Below are 23,620 nucleotides of genomic sequence, written 5' to 3'. Positions count from 1 at the left end.
CCATGATGGTGGGAAGGAGTGTGCATGAGGCCTTGACGGAGTCTCTGGTGTCTATGTAAAAAGACTCTAAGACTTTACCTTGTGATTTTTATAAAAACTCGCAACCTAAAGACAGCTAGAGGGGAGGGGGAGGGGGAGGGCTGCAGTGTTGTTCCTAACAGAAACTTGGCCACTCCAGGGACTGGACTTGCTCCTGGGTCCCCAGAGAGGCAGGAAGCACAGTTGGCGCATTAGAGCTAAAGGCAGTTCAGGCCCTCGCGCTCCACACCAGAAGTCGGTGCAACAGTGCCAGCCTTGCCCCAGGGGTGGACACAGCGTGGCCCACTCAGAGTGGACCTCACCCACCCCCAGGCTTAGTCCTGGAGGGAGATCTTCACAAAGAGCGTGGCTGATGGATGCTGATCTCCGTTCTTAGACAAGAGGTGGACGTGGCGGTACCCTGGTGGGAAGGACAGTTCTGGTCACTGGGAGAAGATGCTCCAGGCAGAGTGATCTGTAGGCTGAGGGAAGCCAGGACCTGCCTGCTGCTGCTGGCTGGCCCCTTCCCGCCAACACTCACCCTGCTTGAGGCTGCTCCAGGGGATAGTACTCTGACCAATAAAGTCGTTCTTGGAGGAGGCATCATAGTCCTCTACTACAAAGCGTACAAGGGCAAGGTCAGGCACAGCCACCTCAAACTCAAACTCCGTGTCCCACCAGGGGTTGAAACCTACAAGGACAAACATCATATGAACAGCAAGGTCACCAGCACCATCGGCCTGGCCCAACCCAGCCGGTGCACAGTATACCATTATTGGTAATCACTGTGGTCTGGCGGCTGGCCACGTCCCGGCTCACACCGTGGATCTCCACTATCACCTTGGGGTCCACGATTGAATTCTTACTCTTGTTGACCTTTGGCAGCTGCTGCCCCGAGATGATCTAAGAAAAGGTGGGGACAATGAGCATTCGGAGATGGCAGTGAGCAGGACAGATCCCCACAGGCGTCTGTCCCTTCTGTGTCTGGCCATACCCGGACACGGAGCCTCTTCCGAGCCCACCAGGGCCCCTGAGTCAGGGCACGTGAGTTGAAGGTGGTGTCGGGGTCTCTCAGGAAGGCAGGTTTCAGCACATACCCACAGGCTCCATTGTCCTGGAAGCGGCCCAGGTATACATCCATCTCTGGCCCAGGGGTTTGGAAGTTCAGAGCCACTGCAGGTAGATCAGAGTATACACAAGTTGTAGGCTGGCTCCAGAGTCCTCAAGCCCAGCCCACTCAGAATGCACTATAGTCTAGTTCCTGTGTGCGTTGGGAGCAGGATCAAATGATGCTCCAGTGTCTCCTGTCTTCCCATCATCCTAACTGACCCACCACACTGATCACATGACCTGTTTATTCGTGTGTGTGTGTGTGTGATATAAGTGTGTGTTCACATGAATGTGTGCAAGTGTTTATACATACGTGGAGGCCAGAGGTCAATGTCTGACATCTTTTTCAATCATTCTTTATTTTGGGGGACAGGGTCTCTATTGAACCTGGAGCTTACCAATTCACCAGAGAGCAGCCTACCTCTGCCTCCTCAGTGCTGGGGTTACAGTGTGTGTACAGTATGTGTACAGATGTGTGTACAGTGTGTGTACAGATGTGTGTCATCACTCCTGACATGTTACATGGGTAGGAATCCCAATGCAGGACCTTGTCTGTATTGTTTGGATGGCAAACATTTAGCTGACTGAGTCATCTCCCCAGCCTGCTTTGTTGGGTTTTAAGGTCAAGTCTGGCCTTGAACTCACTCGAGGAAGACCTTGACCTCCTAACTCACCTACCCTTCCCCACCCCTGCCTCCTCCTCAAAAGGGCTGGGAGGACAGGCGTGACCCCACTCCTGTTCTCTGCAGTGCAAAGGATTGAACCTAGGACGATGTCCTGCATGCCAGGCAAACACTTCAATGGCTGAACTACCTGCTCCATTTCCGATGGCAAAATGCACAGGGCTGGAGTGCACACCGGGCACAGACTTGCTGGCTGGGCAAGTTCCATGCTCAGCTCTTGGTTGGCACCCAAACCTTCTCAGGTCCTCAGACCTCTCATGCCGTGACCTTCAGGGCTCTAGGCCACTGGACATCAAGGTCAGGTGCTCTTTCTAACACCCCCCCCCCGCCGCCGTCCATCCCAACTGGTCCATACCAATCTGGCAGCCCCCATTCCACATCTCCACAGGGCTGTAGTTGGAGGAGTCTGTTCTTCTCCCAACAGGGTAGATCCTGCTCAGGTGGTTCACATTGTGGCGGACAAAACTATTTCCTGAGGAAAGGTGGGTTTGAGTCAGCAGTGAAGGCCTTGGTGGGCTAAAGACACACCTACCCACCCCACCTCACCAGTTCTGCCCAGACATAAAGCAGGGAGTGCTAGCTTAGGGTCCCTGCAAGGGTGGAGGGTAGCTCCAGTTTTGTCCAGTCCAGATGGCCAGGTTCATATGCCAGCAAGAACAGGCGCTCACCTGACTCCTGAAGCAGCCGGAGGGCACGGTTCTCAGAGAAGGAAGCCATCTCATAGAATGCCTGCTCGTAGGTGCTAGGGTTGGAGAAGCCACCAAAGTGGACACTCTTGCAGTAAATGACCATGTCAGAGAGCTCCGGCGCCAGCTTTAGCTTATCCTCCTGGAGGCCATGGGGAGGCCCAGGTTAGAGCCACAGGGTAGGACAAGGTGGGCACTGAGCACCAGAAACCCAGACAACAAAGAGAGAGGAGACAGACAGAGAGAGGGGGCAGAAGGTCTGAATGGCAGCCACAGGAAAACTAAGACGAGGCAAACATCCCAAGGGCAATGGGAGCGGGACGGACCCGGGGCCACCCCACCTCCCCACAGCTTCCCCTAGAACCTTGGGCTTCTGCTGCACTTGGCTCCGCACGGCCTCGTCCTCCATTTCCGCGGCTTCATCTTCATCGGACACATCAGTGGCCTCAGGCCCGTTTTCCCCTCCGGCAGGCAGCAGCCCTCCAAACTTCTTCCCCTTCAGCAGAATCTTGCCCTTTAGTTGCTGGGGATAAACCACTCACTGGTGAGGACCCACGTAAGCCTCCCAGCCAGGTTCCCTTCCCTGCCTTCAGGGTACCCACTCTGTACCTCAGGGGAAGGCAAGCTCGTGGTAACGCCCTCCAGGGGCTGGTCCAACAGCAGGGGCCCCAGGATAGCCTTCAGGTGACGGGCCATCACTCGCTGCTGCTCCAGACTGCAGTGGTTCTCCAGGGACAGGATGACGGGGTAGGGGGATGCCTAGAAGCCCCAAGATGAGTTAGAAGGGACTGTCCACCCCTAATGGCCTCTCCTCACTCCCATGGGCAGGCCCAACCTTGAAGGCATAATCCCGGATGGCCCTGAGCACGTCACAGAAAAGAATCTTAGACGTGAAAGTGTAGCCGTGGTAGATGATGGGCTCCTGATTGGGACCATCCCAGCAGTCGAGTTCCACGCAGCGACAGCCTTTGCACAGAGCCCTGCAGGGGGTGGTGACAGCTGGGCTAGGACCCTCTAGATCCCGTCCCGGATCCCACCCTGCCCTGCCCCTAACAGTTCTGCCCCTGGACCGCACCGGATGTAGGCCTCTGTGCTGCTGGGCCCTCTGATCTGGTCTTCCAGCAGGTAGGTGTTGTGGGAAGAAGACACCAAGTAGTGGCTGAGTGGCTGGTCCATGTCCTGGTAGACACGGCGGTGCGCCAGGTTGAAGGCGCTGCCGTCGGCGGACAGCAAGTACATGAGGAAGCCGTCCTTGGTCATCTGCCGCTGCGCCTTGGCTAGGTAGGAAGAAGCCACCATTTCCAGTCAGAGACAGTTGCCTACCGCTGTGGTGAGAAGTCTTTTCTCCACTCTGCCTGCCCACCCGCTTCAGCCAGTGATCTGAGCTCTGGGGAGCAGACGTCCTGGGCTCCCAGTGAGATTGTGGTTACAGTGGGGTGAGGCCCTGCCTCTTTCCCTTCCTTCCCTTCTAAAAGCCTCAAATCTGGGTGACATTGCCTCCGAGTCCCCAGAGTTGACTGCAGGGTCTTTCACGCTACCACCGAGCAGTATCCCCAGTCCTCTTTAGTGCTACACTTTGAGACCAGGTCTCACTACGCTGCTAGGCTGGCCTGCTGAGCAGCGCTGTGTTTCTCTAGGTCATGACTCAAAGCTGATCCAGGATAGACTCAAAGAGGGAAGTAACAGTGACTGTGGCTTCACAGGTCACTTCTTTCTATGCCTTGGGGTAGGGACACTCAATGCCCCTGAAGAGGAACTGAAGGGAAGTGAAGCCCAGACGGGACAAACACTGGGGCTCTCTCTCCCATGCACCTGCTTACACAGGAGAGTCACACACTGATCAGCGACCCTGGGACTGGCTCCCTCCAGCACGTCTGTCTGTCTGTCTGCAGTTCCATCAGAGTCTCCCAGTCATGTGGTTCCGGGATGGCTGGGTCCTCACCAGTCTCACTGGGTTCGTAGCGCTCAATGAGGGAGAGGGCCAGTGCTGGCCCTGCGGCCTCCTCCCGCTGCTGATGCTGCAGGAACGAGACGAGCTTTTCCACCGACAGGGTCTCCGCAGATCCTGCAGCCTCGGCAAAGATGCGGTCGATCTCCGCCCGCTGGGTCAGCATCTTGTAGAAGGTCTCGATCTCCTCGTCCTCCAGCGAGTCTGTCTGGGAGTGGTCACATTCCTGCAGAGCCAGCACAGGGCACGCACGGGCTCAGACCTGGCTCAGACCCAGCCCCAGGCCGGGATCGAGGCCCCGCAGCCACTCTGGGCCAGCTCACCCTGAAGATCTTCCTGGCGTAGCTGTCATCCACCTGTATGTTGAGTTCCTTCAAGAAGTCCTTCAGCTCCTTGAAGTTCATCTTGTTGTCCTTGTTTTTGTCAGCCTTTCGCAGGCAGGAGTGAATCCAGCTGGGCAAGCCGTCAGGAAAACACACAGCAGCCCGATGCCCCCAGGATCCCAGCCACGTGAAGCCGCAGCTGCCTGTGGCACAGTGTCCTGCAGGCCAGATGACCAGGAAGCAGGAACCTGAGGCCCTCCTTACTAGGTGTCTTTCCCCCTCTTTTGCCCTCCTTGCGCTGGTTTGCTTGGTACGAGGGACTGAACGCAGGGTCTTACACAGTACTCCACCCCAGTCCTCTTTGTGTGTTAAATCAGGAGCTCCCGAAATTACCCAGAGCAACTGTAAACTCACTCTTTAGTTCACTTAGATCTTGAACTTCTGATCCTCCTGCCTCAGCTTCCTGAGTAGCTCGGATTGCACTCGGAGTACCACTAGGCCCAGCTAGAAATCTTTTTCTGTTTGCTCATTCTGAAACCTGATGACGTCTGAAATAATCCCCGTAAAAAGGCTCACTGTAGACAATTCAGACCACAGAGAAGGAAATCAGCCATTCGCTCCCCACCTGATGGGACCCATCTCTCCCAGGGCTGATGGGTCACTGTCATCAGTCAGCCCCGCCGTGATCACTGCAAAGCAGCTCCCCCAGTTTCTTAAACCATCAGCCAGCCTGCCCCCAGTGCCTGAGTTAATGCACAGAAACACAAATTCCCAGCCACTGATCAGAAAGTAGAGATAGCCCACAGAAACCCACCCAACTCCAGGGTAGTCTGGGCTATAAGAGACTGTCGCCAAACAGACAAATCAAAACAAAAAACAAACAACAACAATAAAAATCTAAGAAATGGGGGCTGGAGAGATGGCTTGGTGGTTAAGAGCGTTGCCTGCTCTTCCAAAGGTCCTGAGTTCAATTCCCAGCAACCACATGGTGGCTCACAACCATCTGTAATGAGGTCTGGTGCCCTCTTATGGCCTTCAGGCCCACACAGAATATTGTATACATAATAAATAAAAAAAAATCTAAAAAATGCTGGGTGGCGTTAATGGTGCACAACTGTAATCCCAGCACTCAGGGAGGCAGAGGCTGGAGGATTTCTGTGAGTTCAAAGCCAGCCTGGTCTACAGAGTGAGTTCCAGGACAGCCAGGGCTACATAGAGGAACCCTGTCTCAAAAATCAGAATAATAATAATAATCTAAGAAGCAATTCAACTTACAATAGCACCAAAATGATTAAAATTATTATTTTATTTATTTATTTTTAGTTTTTCGAGATAGGGTTTCTCTGTACCTTTGGAGGCTGCCCTGGAACTCACTCTGTAGACCAGGCTGGCCTTGAACTCAAAGAGATCTGCCTGCCTCTGCCTCCCAAGTGCTGGGATTAAAGGTGTGCACCACCACCACCACCCACCTTGAAATGATTTTTTTTTGAGACAGGGTTTCTCTGTAGCTTTGGAGCCTGTTCTAGAACTAGCTCTTATAGACCAGGCTGGCCTCAAACTCACAGAGATCTACCTACCTCTGCCTCCTGAGTGCTGGGATTAAAGACGTGTGCCACCACTGCCCAGCTGAAATAATTTTTTTTAAGTATAAAACTTAAAATTCTGAAAGCCACATGACATTGTTAAAAGAAATGGATAAAGACTAGGGTCTGGAAAGATGGTTCAGCACACAAGACTGTTTGCTCTTCTTTCAGAGGACCAGGCCTAGGATGCTCACAACTACCTACAACCCCAACAGACACACGCGTGCGTACACACACACACACACACACACACACACACAGAGAGAGAGAGAGAGAGAGAGAGAGAGAGAGAGAGAGAGAGAGAGAAATCTTCAACAAATGGAAAAAGGAATAATAAAATGTAAAGACATCTATCTATGTTCATGGATCAGAAGACATTTTCATGCAGAGAGGTCTCCAAATTAATCAATCTATATCCCTATCAAATGCTGTTGGCTTCTTTGCAAGAAACTGACAAATTGATCTTAAACTACGGGTGGGAAGTCAAGGGACCCAGAGTAGCCAAACCAATCTTGCAAAACAATGAACAGACTTGGACAATTCACACTTCCTGGTTAGGAAGCTTACTACAAAGTCACAGGAGCTAAAAATGTGGTGCAAGGACAGTGCACGAAAGGACAGACAGACAGACAAATGAAATAGAACTAAGTCCAGGCTGGAGAGATGGCTCAGCAGTTAAGAGCACTGACTGCTCTTCCAGAGGTCCTGAGTTCAATTCCCAACAACCACATGGTGGTTCACAGCCATCTGTAATGAGATCTGGTGCCCTCTTCTGACCTATAGGCAGGATACTAAATAAATAAATAAATCTTTAAAAAATAATATAAGACTTTTTATGACATGAGATATGTCAGCACCAATTTACTTTGAAAAAGGATGATAGACATCAAAGAACCTTCCATATGGAGCTTGCTTTCGATGTGGTAAAGCTGTGTCCAGAATAAGTACCCACTTTTGCAGTCAATGGACGATTCGGTGGGAATATTCAACAGAATACTATTTTGCAGGCCCACGAGGTGGCACAGCAGAAGAGATCCCCAATAACTAAATTTGATCCCTAGGACCCACACGGTAGAAGAAGAGAACCAACTCCTGCGAGTTGTCCCCTGACCGCCACACACACTAGGAGACAAGCGTGCAGACACACAATAAATAAGTTACACAATAAAAATAATTGTAAAAAAAAAAGTCTCAGCAAACAGTGCTGGATATCCAAAAGCAAAAAGAAAAGAAATAGATTTCCTACCTCATACCACACACCAAAGAACAGAAAGTTAATCAGAGATTTACCACACATCCAAGACAGTGTCTATAACAAGAGCGACAGAGAGAAAAACTAATGCTGCGATTGATGGAAAAGTGGAATCTAAACCACTGGGGTTCCTTTGGGAAATGGTCTGGCAGGTTTTCAAAAGAGTCAAGCATGGAGCTGGAGAGAATGGTTAGAGCCCAGAGTTCAGTTGTCTGCACCTCCTTGGGGCTTTTTACAACGGCTTATAACCCAGCTCCAGGGGACCCAGTGTCCTCTCCCGCCCTCTGCAGGCATTGCACACACAAGGACATATGTGCACACGCACAGACAGACACATGATTAAAACTAGAACAAGGGGCTGGAGAAATGGCTCAGTGGTTAAGAGCACTGACTGCTTTCCCAGAGGATCTGGGGTTTAACTCCTTAATAACCCACATGAAGGCTCATAATTGTGTGTAACTCCAGTTTCAAGGGATCCGACATGCTTTTCTGGTCTCCTCGGGCACCAGGCATGGACATGGTACATGGACATACAAGTAGGCAAAACACTTTGATAAATGTGTTTTAAAATGATAAATGATTTTAAAATGATAAAAATAGAATCTATTTTTTAAAAAGCTAAACACAAAAGTTACCATATAACCTAGCAATTCTGCTTCTAGTGTGCACTCAAGAGAAATGAAAACAGTCACACAAAATGTATGTTCTAGCTTTCACCGCAGAGTAGAGTCCTGAAGAAGAAGCCACTCAGGCGTCTATTAACTGGTTAGCTAGGAGTTACAGCATACAGTGTAACCATACAGTGGGGTACTTTTACAAAGCGGGGAAAGTACGGAAGTACAGATCCAAGCTACAGGGTGAAGGAATGCTCTCACACACTAGGAGTAAGAAGCTGTTAGGGAGGGGCTGCGGACTCTGTTTCTATGGCAAATCCTCAGAGGACAGAGAACAGACAGAAGCTTCTAGGCCTGCCTGGTATCGGGAGAAAATACGAAAGAATCACTAATGTGGTTTTTTTTTTTCCAGGGGTGGGGAGGGGAATGGAGCTGGTCAAAAATGACGGTGGGGAGACAGCACAAGTGTGAATATGTGAACACACACTGCATTGGGCTCAGCGATTGTATGTGCACGTATGTCTGTCCACGTGGGTGCAGAGGCATGCATGCGTATGTGGAGATTAAAAGCCAACCACAGGTTCTGGTCCTCAGGCGCTGCCCACCTTGTCTTCTGAGATGATCTCTCAATGGCCTGGAATTCACTTTTTAGTCTCGGCCTGTTGGCCAGGAAGACTCGGGAATCTACCTGTCTGCTATGCATATCTGGCTTTAAATAAGAGGGGTTTTTTTTTATGGTGTGTGTGTGTGTGTGTGTGTGTGTGTGTGTGTGTGTGTGTGTGTTAGATACCCCTTAGAAGTCAGAGGCATCAGGTTCCCTAGAGCTAAAACAACAGACCATTGCGAGTTAGCTGACCTGGGTGCTGGGAACTGAACTGGGGTCCTCTGGAGGAGCCGTACAAGCTCTTAAACGCCGGGCCAGCTCTCCAGTCCTACTCCTGGTCTTTTCCTGTGTGCTGGACTCAAACTCAAGCTTGCATGGCAAGTTCTGTACTGACTGAGCCATTGCCCCAGCCCTAGGTTTAACACTTGGGTTAACTTTATGGTGTGTGATCTATCACTCCATAAAACTGTCATAAAATGGGGAGCCACAGGGCCTGTGGGGAGCACAGGAGGCAGGAAGATCACAAGCTCCAGTCCAGACCCTATCTCAGGCAAACAAAACAAAAGTGGGAGCTGGTTCCACCCTCATCTCATGCGAGCTGGAAGCAGGATCACTGAATCAAACCGATCCACAAGTTACTGCCTCCAGCTTGCGCCAGCTGACTTGAAGAGTGGCTCCAGTATCGCTCCCGAAAGGATGGTTCAGGAGAGTGCCACGGCCTTCCAGCTCCTATTGTGCAGTAACCCCGAGAATGTGACTACATCCCCCCATCACTGGAGTGACTCCCCAGTCACCTACATCCACATTGCTTCCAGAGAGAACCAAGGAGGCACACAGCTTCTGGCCTTGGATCCTTCTGCCACGGACTGAAACATGAATCCCTGAAATTCCTAGTTGAAACGGCAACCTCCTAGACGATTTCAGAGATGGGAACCGGTGGGTTAGATGAGGACACGCAGGTGTTGCCCTGACCAGAGGGTTACTGTCTGTAAAGAGAGCGTTCTCTGTGCTCGTGAGGGGATAGGGTGAGAAGGCAGCTGCGTGCGAACAAGGGAAAGGGCCCTCCCCAGAACTAACCACGCCGGTACCTGAAGAAATAAATTAGTGTTGTGTGAGCTACTCAGCTGTCATTCTCAACCTGCCTGGATTTGGAGGACGCCTCTGGGTGTGCTTGGAGGGAGTGTCAAGAGGTTTAAAAGAGAGAAGTGGGGGTCACACCATTCCTTGAAGTTCAAGGTTGAGTAAGAAAGGAAAAGAAGGAAGTGAGCTGGCACCCATATTCTCTCTCTCTCTCATTCTCCCCCCACCCCCCTTTGCTTCCTGACCGCAGACACAATGTAACTACCTGTATCACGCTCCTGCTGCCTTGACTCCGGCCTTGACCCACAGCATTCTCTCAAACAATAATAAACCCTCCCTCCCGATTTGTTTTCGTCAAGTATCTCAGCAATCAGAAAAGTAACGAATACATTCTGGTGTTTAGTGACTGCGGCACTAAACTGACCGCCACACATTCCACACCCAGCCGGGACGCCCTGCCCAAGAGGATACTGCTGTAGCTTCTGACGTTGGTCCATGGAGCCCGAGTGATGGATGATCTTGCGCAGGCCCTGCACCCAGTGCTGCGCGTCAGCCGATGACGGGGCAATGAGGTCTAGTGTATTGCGCTGGTCCTTGAAGACGATGGAGAAGCAGCGGTCTTCGGGTATGTCACGGGCAAACTTCTCCAGGCCTTCGGTGCGGTGCCCCATCCGTACCTCCTGAATGTCCTCAATGGAGACTGCAGGGGGGAGTGGCAGTGGAACAGACCGTGAGATGAACAACTGTCTCTGACACAGCCAAGGCCACCAGGGCAAAGAGCACGACCTAGTGTCACAGTCAGACTGGGGGCTCAGACTGAGGGTCCAGGCAGAAGGGCAGAGGAGTGGAGAACAATAAAGACACAATACAGGCAGGGCACGAGACAGCCAACAATGGCAGAGTGGGAACACAGGGAGGTCTGAGGGCAGACATCTTAGGATAGGAAGGGCAGCAAAGACCTAGGTCTGTGGTTACAGTAATGAATCAGGTAGCAGGAGAAGATTACACAGAACCGGCCTCTTAGGGTGAGACTATTCCGGAGCCTGCCATCCAGATGAGAGAGATCATGCATCCTTCAGGCCATACTGGACTTTGGAGCCCCAGCATGAGAGCCTCCTGGCCCCTCTACTGACCACTAAGTAGATGGGTGGCCACCCTTGGTCAATCCTGGCCCTGGTGTCAGGGAACAGAAGCCCAAAGTCAGAGAGAAAACTGATGTATTTACCCTGTATGAGTTCTGGCTTCAGGGAGCCCTCTGGCAGAAGGGTGTAGAAAGGCCCCAGGGTCCCAAGAGGCAGAGTAGAGGCCAGTCTGCATCACTAAGAGCGGGCAGGAGGGGGATAAAGAGGAGACAGCGTTCTATCCTCCTGGGCTTGTCTCAGCTTGTGAAAGGACTGAGCCCTGCGTTAGAGCTACCGTACTCTGAGGGATCCCAGATCTAGGAGGCTCAGCAGTAAGGAGCCAGCAAGGAGGGAGGACCGTCCCAGCAGGTTAGACACTGGGCTCATCATGTTTTCCTGGGGTCTTAGAGATTACATCATTCTGCACTTAGGAGGCTGGTGAGTCCCCCCTCCCCATCACAGCCAGTCTTCCAAGCTTCAGGGACAAACAAGACCTTATATACTACCATCCCAGGCTGCCACCCCAGTGTACCCGCCACAGCTTGGCTGAGAGCCAGCCTCCCCACAGTAGGACTGCCCGTACCCATATTTAGCCATTCTGGGTCCTAGAACGGGCCTATCTGTACATCTTCGAGTCCCTCCCCAAACTCTGTCTACTCCGAGGCCCCAGGAGCCTCCCACACACCTACAGGACCACACATAAGCCTGGACCATAGTCTCTGAACAGTGGGACACGTGACCCCTGCAGCATCTGGGATGTAGAACACATCTTTAGTTAATCCTTCTTTGCCCCACTAGGCAGCTGAACCGCCCTCAACCAGGAATGAAAACAGGAAGCCTGGGTCAGGGAGCCCCCAGGCTCACACCTCCACTGGCCCCTAAGAGAAAGGCCAGCTGCCTTCGTTGCTGATAAGATTTCTGGGAACAATGGATGAGCAGTAGGGAAGCCTGGGGAGACTTAGCATAGCCAGAGAGAGGAATGGAGGAAATGTACTACTCTTCCATCATCTGGCCTCAGTTTCCCCAGGGGTAAGGTGCCACTGGGGACAAGAACCTCAATTCTTGCCTGGAAAAAAAAAAGTGCAAAGAAGGCCTGCTAAGCATGGGACCTGTGGCAGTCATCGAGGCAAGCGTCTCAGAGAGTCCCTGGGCTCCCGGAGTCTGAGGGACAGTGGCTGTTGAAAAGACATAGGGAGGCGCCTTCTCTTCTTCCTGCCTCTTCCCCACTCCTCTCCAACAGAGGCAAGCAATTCATATGTATCCACCGCTCCAATGAAAGTCCTCTGTTCCCATCATGCCCCCATCCACCAGTAGCTAACAGGAAACCCTGTATCAGGACAGGAGACCAATGTAGGAGCCTGTCTGGCGCCACAGACACAAGCACGGTCAGGGGTCACTCCTGGGCTGGGAGGCATTAGCTGGGCCGGGGCAGAGTCTCTAGGTGGTCTTTTTTTGTTTTTGTGACAGGAATTCGAGGTCCTAAAAAACTGGCCTACGAGGGTGACCTTGAACTTCTGATCTTCCTGCCTCAACCTCCCAAATACTAAGCAGCTGCTACCACACCCACTGTATGGAGTGCTGGGAATTGAACCCAGGGCTTCATTTATGCTAAGTGAGCTACAACCCCAGCTCTTAGAGTAATTTCTGCTGAGTCCCATCAAACTGAGCACTCAGGAGTGCACAGCAAAGGGTCAGGAATTCACCCATAGCGAGGGCAGGACTGCCTTCCTCAGCTATAGCAGTAAGCTAGCTCAGGCTGTGTGAGAACCCGTCCTTAAAAACAAAAACAAACAAGCAAACAAATGCCAGGCGTGGTGGCACACGCCTTTAATTCCTGCGGAGGCAGGCCCAACTCTGAGTTCAAGGTCAGCCTACTCAACAGTGTTTTTCAGAACAGCCAACAAATATCCCACAAACCCCTACATTTGTGAGTATAAAGTGAAACCGGGGTTCCTCAGTCACAGCGGCCACAAGTCTGGAGCCCACTGGCCTCTTGGAGCTGGTGGTTCCCATACTGGACAGTGCAGCGGTTCGCTGTTGTGGGGTTCCGCCGCTGGCACTGGTCTCTGCACGGGTGTCTCATACAGAACTTTCAGGGAGCATGCACTAAAGGGCGTGTCTGCAGAGCTACCCCCATGGTCTTGGGAGGCTCTCCCTCTTTGCACACTCAGCATTGGGTACCCGGGCCTTTGAGAACCTTCTAGAAAGACAGTGGCTGGCCCTGCTCACTCTCACTCTCACTTTCCCTCCCCTGCTCCACCCAAGCCTTCTGCGGCTCTAGATCCCGGAGAGATTCAGTGTTCTGAGCCCCACCTAAGGCCACTGATACCGAAGTACCTTATCTGTCCCTGGACTTTGGGCTGAGCTTTTGGCCCTAACATGCCTGGAGTGCTGATTCACCCATTTTCTCTTCTTTACAATGGCCTGGGTGGCACCTACAAGTTCAAACAAACCTGTCCAGCTCCACGGTAGCTGCTGAGCCCGGCTGTCCCCATCTGTGGTCATGGTCATAAATCTTCACCCTCTCTAAACACCCATGATTGCCCTCTGTGACCAACCTAACCTCATTTTTCCAGCAAACAACTGAACTCAAGTATTTCCTTGACCCCAACCAGCCTGTTTCTTCTTTTCGGTCCTTATTTCGGACACGGCCCACCTGTGGTCACAATCCATGACCGGCCTCCACCCTGTACCACTCCCGCAGCAAGACCCAGGACACTCACACAGCTGGGACTCCGGGGACCTCATGACCTTGCGGGACTCCTGCCAGATGGTCTTGCAGTCCTCTTGCAGCTTGTAGAACCGTTCTCTCCGCCACGAGCTGGACTTGACCTTCAGGAGCTGGCTACCTTTCAGAAGAGCCTGGAGGTCCTGGTCATCTTGCAACCCTGGGAGAGTCAGTACTGGTGAGAAGCCGCGTTCTCCACCCGTGACCCTCTTCCGCCAACCTCATCCTTCTCAGTTAATACTTTTCTCCCCCTTTGACCCCGCCAGCCAGCCCAGACCCTTCCTCCGTCAGGGAAGACTGCTACCCACTTAGGATCATGCTTTTGCCCAGGATTGAGTATGGATCGAGCCCAGGGCATCTGTGCATAGCGTCTGACCACTGAGCTGCATTCTCTGCCCAACCATACAGACACTGTGACTTGTCGAAAAATCTGAATGAGCAGGGTTCAAAAACCGGTGTTTCCTGGGGGATCGGGGAAATGGCCTGGCTCAGAAGGAGATGAAGGGAGCTGGCACTAAAAGAGGAAGCAGAGGGACCATACACTGACCACACAGCTGGAAATGAACCCAGGCCTTCAGAGTCAAACAACCTCGCGCCTCCAATGGCTCCAACGTTATCTGTCCCTGGGTTCCAGCACACTTCCTGACCAGCTGTGTGTGTGACCTGGTGACTTGGTGATTTACTGCCACAGGGTCCCTGGGCCTCTGCTGCTCCAGCCACTCTCTTCCCTGCTCCTATCTGTGCCCCAGAAGAGAATGATGAGCCCACCATGGACTACGGTTAGCCCGCTGGGATGGCCCGGTCTTTCCTATCAACTACTGTGCATCCTTGGTCTGGGCTCCTTCAGGGAACAGTTGCTTTAAGACAGAGCTCAGTCTTTTCAGAAGCTGAGATGGGCCCACAGGGAGGACAGAACTCTGCCCGCTTGCCTGGTTCCTGCAGAGATGCAGGCTTGACCTCAGTCATGGGCCTCTCCCTTGACAGACCCAGAAGGACACTGGAGTCATCGTCAGCAAACAGATCCTGCACTGATGGTGACAAAGGAGACACTGTGTGCCTTAATAACTCTCAGTGCAATACAGAGATACACATGCTTATGTCCCACACAGCTCTACAGCCAGATCTATTCAAAGCCAGATGGACACCTAGTTATGTCCCTAAAACTATGTGACCCAACAGAAAGGTGGCATCAAAGACTCCTACTGTCCTGCTTTGGACCAGGGCCTAGGCCCAGGCTTCCAGTCCTCCCAAAGTCGCAGGCTTCTTTCCTGAGCCCATACCCTCCACCCGTGACAGCCCCTCCCAGTTCATCCCGGCCGCCCCCTCTTACCTTCTACACATTGCCTAGAAGCCTATGTGGACAGGCCTCACTCACCCACCTTGTCCCTCACCAGCTTCCCACTTCCACTGAGGGAAGATTCCGGGGCCACCATCCCCGGCCCCGTCGTCTCCGACCTCCTTCCCTCCCTGTGGGCTCCTCCTCAGTCCTGGGGTAAGAACAGCACTATCGCCAGTCCTTAGAGGTGACAGTCATACCACGTGCCACCACCTCTGTCCCATGAGTCCACCCATTGCTACAAGATGCTCTACCTCAGTATGGGCGGCTTCCTCTCAGTGTGGGAGATCTGAAGAAGAGAAGGGGCTCACACAGAATGTTCTGTGTGGAGGGAAGGCTAGGGAGTTTCCAGACAGAGCGGAGGGCCACCTCTGGCCTCTGATGGGAAGATCCCACTGTCTCTTCTGAGGCTAAGGTATAATTAGGAGGGGCCCCTCCTGACCATCTGGCAGCACCCTTCCCCCTAAGCTGGACAAGCTAAGCAAGCTCCTAACAGATCGGATGGGAATGCGGGCTGCTGGGAAGTGGGAGGCAAACCCCGTACCCTCTCGCTCTGGAAAACACCATGAAGAGATGACAAGTTCATCCTGTCCTGGGGCCAGCTGTGGCCTGGTCTGTGAGGTCAGATATGATAAGCTCCTACTGATGTCCTGCTTCCCCGAGGTAGATCCGAGTCCCAAGTGGGCCCAGATAGCTCCAGCAGGGCGACAGCTACCACCCTCCAGGAACTGGGAAAACTGGGCAGGGACCTCCGTGGAGTGGGAAGGGTTTCCTGGTCCTGAGGCCTCTGGGTGGCCTACACAGGACCCTGTTCTCTTATCAGGCAGAAAGGCTGTGGGAAGCCCTCATCCAGCTCCCCTCATTCAGCCTTGGAAGGGCGGGTGGGCTATGAGCTCAGGGGTTTCACCAATCACTTCCAGGCTAGCTGCCCACTCATGAAGCAACTGTATAGAGGACATGGAGGGCATTACAGGTGCCAGTGGGAATGCCTGGCATTCTGTCCATGTTTCCAACATGGTGCATGAAGACAGTATTGGGCCTGGAACCCACATCAGTACACAGCCACACGGAGACATACACTGAGATTTACAACCATAGACTCACAGACATGACCTCGCACCCAGGGACACAGTGCCCCCCCCACACACTACCTGTGTCTCACAGAGTGGGTGTCTTTCACACACAGTGCGGGAATGCTGCCACCATAATAACAGCAGCCGCCATAATAATAGCTAATATTGGAATAAGATACTGTTCACAGCACATGTGTTTAATCCCCTCAGCATCTCTGCGAAGAAAGGCAGTCGTATCATTATCCCCATTTTACAGATGAGGAAATCAAGGCTGAAGGAAGTTGCACAGCAGAGTTGGGACTCACAAGTAGGAAGCCTGCTTGCGAGATGAGAGCTACAAAACATGCGGCCACCACTTAAAGACACAGAGCCGCCGGGTAACCGAATCAGAAAACCCACACCATAACGTAGAATGGCAGCCAGGCCATCAGCTTGGGTCACGTCACTGTCAGCTGCACACCGTCACACAGGGCTGCACACAGACATCTTAGTACCACAAGGTCACACTTGGGGATACAACATTACAAACTATCATCCCCATACTATGGTATCACAATACCACAAGTATGACAGAATCACTCAGCCACCCTGGGGTCACGAACTGTCACCTGTCCAGGTACACATTTGCCCACGCTCATACTGGACCTCATCGATCCAGCTCTAAGAGTGTCACACTCTCAGGGGTTAATCTGTAACCAGGCGGGGTGAGCATAAAGATCGGGTTGCTCGGGAAAGGGTATCTGGTCCCCGCAGTCCTCGCCCCACACTCGCACTCTGAAAACACAGCCCCGTAGGACTAAACAGTCTAATCTGAGGCTCAGAGGGAGGAGCGTCCTATTCCAGCTGCTGTCCCATTTCCCACAGCAGACTCTCGGTGTCCCCTGCATCCCTTACCCAGCCTCTGCCCATTGAGCGCAGCCACTTTGCGACTCTGCTCCTGCAGGTAGAGCTCCCGGGAGCGGCTCACGCTTCGCCGCCTGCAGCTCGGGACCCCCAGGCACTGCATGGTGTCCTCCCAAGACTCTGCCCGGGTAAACCCTAGCTTAGACGTCCGGCGGTTTAGCCCTGAGTAGGCGGAGCCAGAACCTCAGGGGAGGGGCGGGTCAGATCTCAGGGGGCGGAGCCAAGCATGTGGGCGTGGCCGATGGTCTAGAGAGGTTGGAGAGAGCGGAAAGTAGGCGGAGGAAGTGGAACCAGAAAGTAGGAGGCGGGCCGGGAGAGGCCCGGTGTGGCCCTGATGGCCTTGAATTCCTCCCCCCCCCCCCCCCCCCACCCCGCCTTCACCTCCAGCAAGCCTGGCTAGAAGGTTGGGGAGGCAGAGCCTGCCAGACTCTACCCAGGCACAGAGGCTGGCCGTCACCGTCTGGGAAGCGACGTGGAGGAATCACAGCCAGGAAGCACCCAGGAGAGAGAGGCGGAGCCCAGGAGAGGGAGCTTCTGCACGGGAAAGGCGGAGCCCAGGATGGAGGGGAGAAACTTCGACTTGGGGGGGGGGGGGGTGTGAGGGTGGGGACTGGGCGTCCGTGTGCTTTACAGCCTGGCCGGGAACTCCCCTGCCAGCTCTGCAAGATCGTCCAGGTACCAGTGCAGACTCTAAGCTGCGCTGCAGAGGGAATCCTGGTGCCTGCAGAGTTTAACAGAGATGCGGAGAAGGTCAGGCCAGCGTGCCGGAGCTAGGCAATCGAGCCCGCCAAATCTCTTATTCTCAGTTCCGCAACTGATTTGTTATGACTAGGCCTGCTGCCGGCTCTCTGGTTTTCATCTTGGTTTCCCATTTAATCAGGGAAATCCCTAAGGTAACAGATGCGAATGAATTCTTTTTGTTGTTGTTGTTTTGCTTTTTGTTGTTGTTTCTTTCTTTTATTTTGGTTTGGTTTGGTTTGGTTTGTTGTTGTAGTCTAGGATTTTCAAGACAGGGTTTCTCTGTGTAGCCCTGACTGCCCTGGAACTCACTCTGTAGACCAGGCTGGCCTTGAATTCAGAGATCTGCCTGCCTCTGCCTCCAGAGTGCTGAGACTAAAAGCGTGTCCCACCATTGCCTGGCACAAACACAGTTCTTAAAAAGGAAAAAAAAAGATGCTGACCTCAAAAGGCGTCCACGGGCTTGCCTAGAATAAATTAGAAAGACTGCAAACTGTGTGCAGAACTGTGCGGCCAGAGTGCTCGGGAACACTGGAGCCTTTCATGTGTACAACTTCCCTTTCATTCACTCTGCAATTACTGAGTCCCTGCTGCAGAAGGGTCAGGGCACCACCCAGAGGCCTGACTCAGCCCTGCTTTTCCCTCCTCCATCCTGAAGAGTTCCCCACAGGGTTCACTGCAGCAGCCACAGCAGCAGTGAGTCATGGGCACAGCCAGTTTGGGGCACAGACAAGCACAGGAAAAACAAAAAAGACGAAGCACAGAGCGAGTGGGTTGCCTACGGTCACACCGAAGAATAAATATTGAGCAAGGCACGTTAATGCCAAGAAACTGAACTGTGGACACAGGACAGCTTTTAATTTGGAGTGGGGATGAGTAGAATACAGGCTAGCCTACCCAGATTGTAAAGAAACCACTTAGGGGCTCTTAGGCAGAACAGCGACCCCCTGGGACCCTGTGTGGTCCCATCTCAGTATGCTGTGTTTTCTCTGAAGTCTAAAAACACGACCCTACGTTTGTTATGGTGGCTCACGTCTGTAACTGAAGTACTCAGAATTGCAAGGTAGGAAGATTGCTATGAGTCTGAGGCCAGGCTGGGCTACATAGTGAGCCCCAGACCAGCCTGGATTATAAAGTGAGACCCTATCTCAAAAAACAAAACAAACAAACCCCTCAAACAACAACAAATGCAAACAACCCACAGGAACAACAAAATGTAGTTTTGAGAAGGTCTACAGACTTTTCCTGACTCCTCAAATGGCCTGGGGCACACAAAAAGTTTTAAGACCAACATGGGTCAATGTGTGTATATGGCCCAGAACCCCAGAGTCAGACAAACTGTAAGACATAACTCCAGTCAGTGGGGAACTGGCGACCCCTACTTGCTGTGATGGCTTTTCTTGGAGGCTATGACTTTGTAAGCAACCCAGAATTCCTAAGCCCATTAATTTTGTTTGTCTGAGATAGGCTCTTGTGTGTCCTAGGTTGGCCTCCAACAGCCCATGTAGCCGAGGATAGCCTTGAACTAATGACTGTCGCCTTCCAAATGCTGTAATCACGTGCCAATATGTCAGGCTTATAAGGACTGAACCCAGGAATGGGGCATGCCAGGCCAGCACTCCACTGCGTTAAATCCCCAGTCCTCACTAACAATTTATCCTGGCAACATCCTCGGTGGAAAAATATATTGTAATCCCCTGGATGAGAAAGGAGCTCAGAAAGGCAAAAGGTTTACAGTAAATAACAAGGCTGAGATTGGAGCCTGTGTTCTCAGGGCTAAGATGAGGCATTTTCCTTCCCCTTTTACAGAATGCCAGTTCTTGCCATAGGGCAGGGGCCGGGTGTAGGGAAAGTTAGTGTGGGTGAACATCTTCAGGGAAGGAAAGGGCCCGGGAGGTGATATCTTTTCAGGCACAATTTTGGGACCTGCTGAGGACACCAGTCTAGACTTAGCTAGAACAGAGTGGGGGTATGGGGTTGGAGGAGAAGATTGGAACTGTCGGGCCTCGGAGGTAGAAAGAGCCCCTTGGTTCATGCATCTGATTCCAGCCACACTGGCCCTTCATAGTGTTCTATCATCTACCCACCCCTGCCAACAACTCCTGGCTTGTGTGGGGGGGGGGGAGTGGTTCCTGCGAGATTAGGATTGGATATTCTACCTGCTGAATGTCATCTCGCCCCATCCCCACAGTGCCCCTGTGAAGTAGGTGGTGTTTCCTCTCATTTTGCGGATGAAGAAACTGAGGTACACAGAAGTTAGACTTAGAAAAAAAAAAGGTCTGGTGTCGGCCTTTATAATTTATGCCTGCATAGAGCATTGCCTCTGCACGAGTAGGAAGTATGGACTCACCTCACTCTAGGTGAGTCCATTGGTTTCCAGCCAATGGGAGGGACTAGGGACATCCCCACAGCAGACCCCCAACTGTGGTCAGGCAGCATGTGAGCAGTGCTGGGGGACCTGCACTGTGGAAATGGGTTCAGACCCCCCCATCAGAAGTACCGCTAACAAGCCCACGCCACAGTGACCATACTCCCCCCCCCCCCCCAGTTCCCCTTGGCCACTTTTACTTCCCCATCTAGTTTGCCGTGTAGACAGAATGAATGTGCTTGATGGAGCTCACTGTGGAGGACACGCTAGGGGCAGTGGGCCCACAGGTCCATCAGCTTGGTCACAGCGTACATTCCAGTCCTGCAGGAAGGGCTCGACTGAGTCACACATTCAGGAGGCTGGTCTCAAACAGGACGAACCAGGCTGGCCAAGCCTATGCGTTTAGACTAAGGTGCTGTGTCTTTCTGTATGGGGAAAATACCAGGGCTGACCCAGGAAAAAAATGGGATGAGAGCGCAGACACTGAGGCTCGGGCCTGTTACAACACTACCCGAGGCTGTTGTGATGTCAGAGGCAACCAGAGGTCTCAGAGGGAGGCAGGCAGGGAAGAGGTGCAGCCTGGGAGCCTCCGAGCTGCCAGCCCCCTGTTCCCATCATTCTGTCAAGAGCTATAAGGGTACCACTGGCCTCTGAAGAGAATGGGGGAGCAAGGGGAGGGGCACGAACCCAGCCTGGCAAGGTGGTCTTGAGAAACCCTAGTTTACTGGGCTCTGGCCACAAGGTCTAGGTCAACTAGCAAACACAAAACAGATTGGGGACTGGCTGCACGGCACATATCCAGGGGGCGTCAGGTGAATGACTGGTGAGCACAAAAATCTACAACCTAGTCAGCAAGACGTCTCAGCAATGAAGGAGGCTGCTGCCAAGCCCAGTGACCTGGGTATGAGCCCTAGAATCCACGTGGTGGAAGGGGAGAACAGATTCTGCAAGTTATTCTCTCTCTCTCTCTCTCTCTCTCTCTCTCTCTCTCTCTCTCCCTCCCTCTCTCTCTCTCTCTCTCTCTCTCTCTCTCTCACACACACACACACACACACGCACGCACACACTACGTGCAATTTAATTTTAAAAATTCTACAATCTCAAGGATACTAGAGCAAATTGAAAAGTGCTGTTAAGCAGCGGATTGGTGTGAGAGGGGCAGGGTTTGCTGAGGAGGAGACATGAAGGAAAACCCCCCAAAACCCCTCCCCGAAGTATGCGTGAATACCCTTCCCTGGAAACTTCTAAGATTTGCAGCAGGAACCTGGGCGTCTTCTCTGCTAGAGTGAGAGAAGAGGGAGAGGAAGCTAGCCCAGATGGGAAGAAACAAAGCCGGCTGGACAAAGGACCAAGCCTCAAGGCAGTCCTCGCTGAGACCTGGCCCACTCCGGCCAGAAGAGTCAGCAAATAGGATCGCGAGCACCAGCCCTGGCATCGTAGTTTTCCGTTCTAGGCAATGAAGGCTGCCAGACCGACCTCAGCCAAACTTGCACACCTCCTCGCCCCACCCCCTTACACCCACATCTGCCACGCCCGCGCGGCCTGACGCGGTCCAGGCACACCCGTGTTTTAGGAAGCCTCTGAAGGGGCAGGGAGAACTCGGTGGTCCAAGGATGCTGTTCTTTTCCTTCCCCGACTCCTTCAGTGCCATCTGGACCGAGGAGCCCAGCCTTTTATGAACAGGATAAGGAGAACCCACTAAGAGAAGTCTGCACTGCTCCCCGATCTCTTGGGCCAGATTTGGGGAAAAGTCTGGAAACGCCCAAGGTTGTGCCCAGCATGAGCTAAAGTTTTCCGAGATCCCGCAAGAGGCCAAGGCGTTAGTCTCTCTGGTGATACAAATGTAACAGAAGGAGCTACTACCCCTGTCCCCGGGGAGGAGATAGGCTTTCACGAGGGTCCCTCCTGCGGGCGGGACACTCACCGTGCAGGGTCAGGAAGTCCCGACCCGAGTCCATGCCCGTCGGGGCCGCGGCAGAAGGGACGCGGTGTGACTCACGTGAGCAGCAATCGAGCGACCTGGGGTCCCAAGCGCAGGCCGGTGCAGGGACCCGACTGGACTGCGGTGGGAGGAGGCCGAGGGGGTGGGTCCACGGCCCCGCCCCGCCCCCCCGAGCCCGCCAACCGGCGCTTCTCCCCGCCCCTCCAGGGGACTGGGAAAGGACGCAAAGCGGGGGGCCGGGAAGCCTAGCCAAGCCTGGCCAAGCCTGGCCGGGGCTCTAGCCAGCTGGGTGCGCCCGGGCCAGAAATAGTCAGATTCCTCCTGCTTCCTCCACCGCCACCACCCACAGGCCCTGTCATTACGGCGGGCTGCCGGCCCCACGCCCTGCCTGTGGGCGCCTCGCCTCTCTGGGGTTGTGGGTGATGCGGGAAAGAATCAGAACCGGGTCTTAGCGGGGACAGGAATCACTGCTTAAGCGGCATTCTTGCCGGGCAGTCCGGGTTGTCTTCTGAGAAATGGGTGCATGCACGGGCCCACATTGGGAGATTTAGGGAGCGTAATATCTAAATTTTTGTCAGGAAAGGGTCCCCTCCCTTTCTCTGGGAGACTTCTCACTTCTGGAGGGTTGGAGGGCGGGGGGGGGGGGGGACCGTGCGTGCGGGTTGTTAAGGTAGGGGTGATAGCAAGCAGGTGCCAGCCTCTCAGCGAGGGAGGAGGCCTGCCATGAGGCTGCCTGGATAAGGGTGCTCTAGTGAACTCCACCCCTGATGGTGAAGGCAGTTAGAGTCTGGCAGGGGTTAGCATGGCTCACCTCAGCCCCTTCTCTTCCGGCACTACCAGGCCTCTGTGGCATTATATGTAAAACCGCTGGAAGGGTGAGATTGGGTCTTAGTGAGCCAGGTACCTGATGTTCATGTACCCCCACCCCACAGTGTGTGTGTGTAGGGGGGGGGGGGGGAATCCTTGTCTGGCACTCAGCCGGCGTCCTGATGTCCTAGGAAGGCCTCCCGGGGTTCCTTTCCACGAACTGGGGGTGATCAAGGCTCCATCGTAGACAGTCTGGGTGGGGGAAAGATGAGAAACTCCCTCCTCTGCCCTCCCTCCTCTGCCCTCCCTCCTCTCCAAAGTCCTCCTCTCCAGATTCTTGAGCCTCAGAGCCTCCCAACTAGATCTCCGGTTCTGCCTGGGGGCCTGCCAGATACTCTCTCTCATCAGTGAGTCAGGACTCCACAATCCAGCTCCTCTACCCCACCTGAGACAAAGATTCCTGACACCAGCAGTTGGCGTGGCTTCGTCTCAAGCGTCATTGCTTCTTCTTGTCATCCGTGTCTCCATTCCTGGGCTCCGAGCCAGGTTATTATCCAGCAGTGGGGCCTCTCCCTCTACCACAGATGACCGCGGTGGGGTTTCCAGAAGGGTCGCCCTCAGCGTACTACAGACTCACTTGAAACAGGCCCTTTTCTGGCTTCTGTTGCACACATAGGCGCTAATGTCCCCTCCCTGGCCTGGG

The 23,620-nt window shown here is 53.3% G+C and overlaps 1 protein-coding gene across 5 annotated transcripts; it reads right to left on the bottom strand.

The window, feature by feature from the left end:
* Positions 1-73: 73 nt before the first annotated feature.
* Plcd1 (phospholipase C delta 1) lies at positions 74-23,548 on the bottom strand. 5 transcript variants are annotated; one of them, XM_087905173.1, is made up of 15 exons: positions 23,363-23,548; positions 13,746-13,910; positions 10,373-10,601; positions 4,769-4,898; positions 4,440-4,671; positions 3,573-3,774; positions 3,333-3,477; positions 3,107-3,256; positions 2,862-3,020; positions 2,480-2,639; positions 2,167-2,283; positions 1,013-1,191; positions 789-921; positions 560-709; positions 74-439 (listed from the first exon to the last, which is right to left on the bottom strand). In XM_087905173.1, exons 1-15 carry the CDS (start codon positions 23,415-23,417, stop codon positions 354-356), a joined length of 2,292 nt encoding a protein of 763 aa, XP_087761299.1. In that variant the 5' UTR covers positions 23,418-23,548; the 3' UTR covers positions 74-353. The 5 variants fall into 5 exon arrangements, with proteins under 5 accessions (XP_087761299.1, XP_087761300.1, XP_087761298.1 ...); XM_087905174.1 differs by lacking the exon at positions 23,363-23,548 and adding an exon at positions 22,093-22,250; XM_087905172.1 differs by lacking the exon at positions 23,363-23,548 and adding an exon at positions 17,054-17,224.
* Positions 23,549-23,620: the final 72 nt, after the last annotated feature.

This window comes from Myodes glareolus, chromosome 4 (assembly GCF_982192425.1).
Source record: "Myodes glareolus chromosome 4, mMyoGla1.1, whole genome shotgun sequence".
NCBI lineage: Eukaryota > Metazoa > Chordata > Mammalia > Rodentia > Cricetidae > Myodes > Myodes glareolus.
This window is presented reverse-complemented; position numbering and strand designations above follow the sequence as displayed.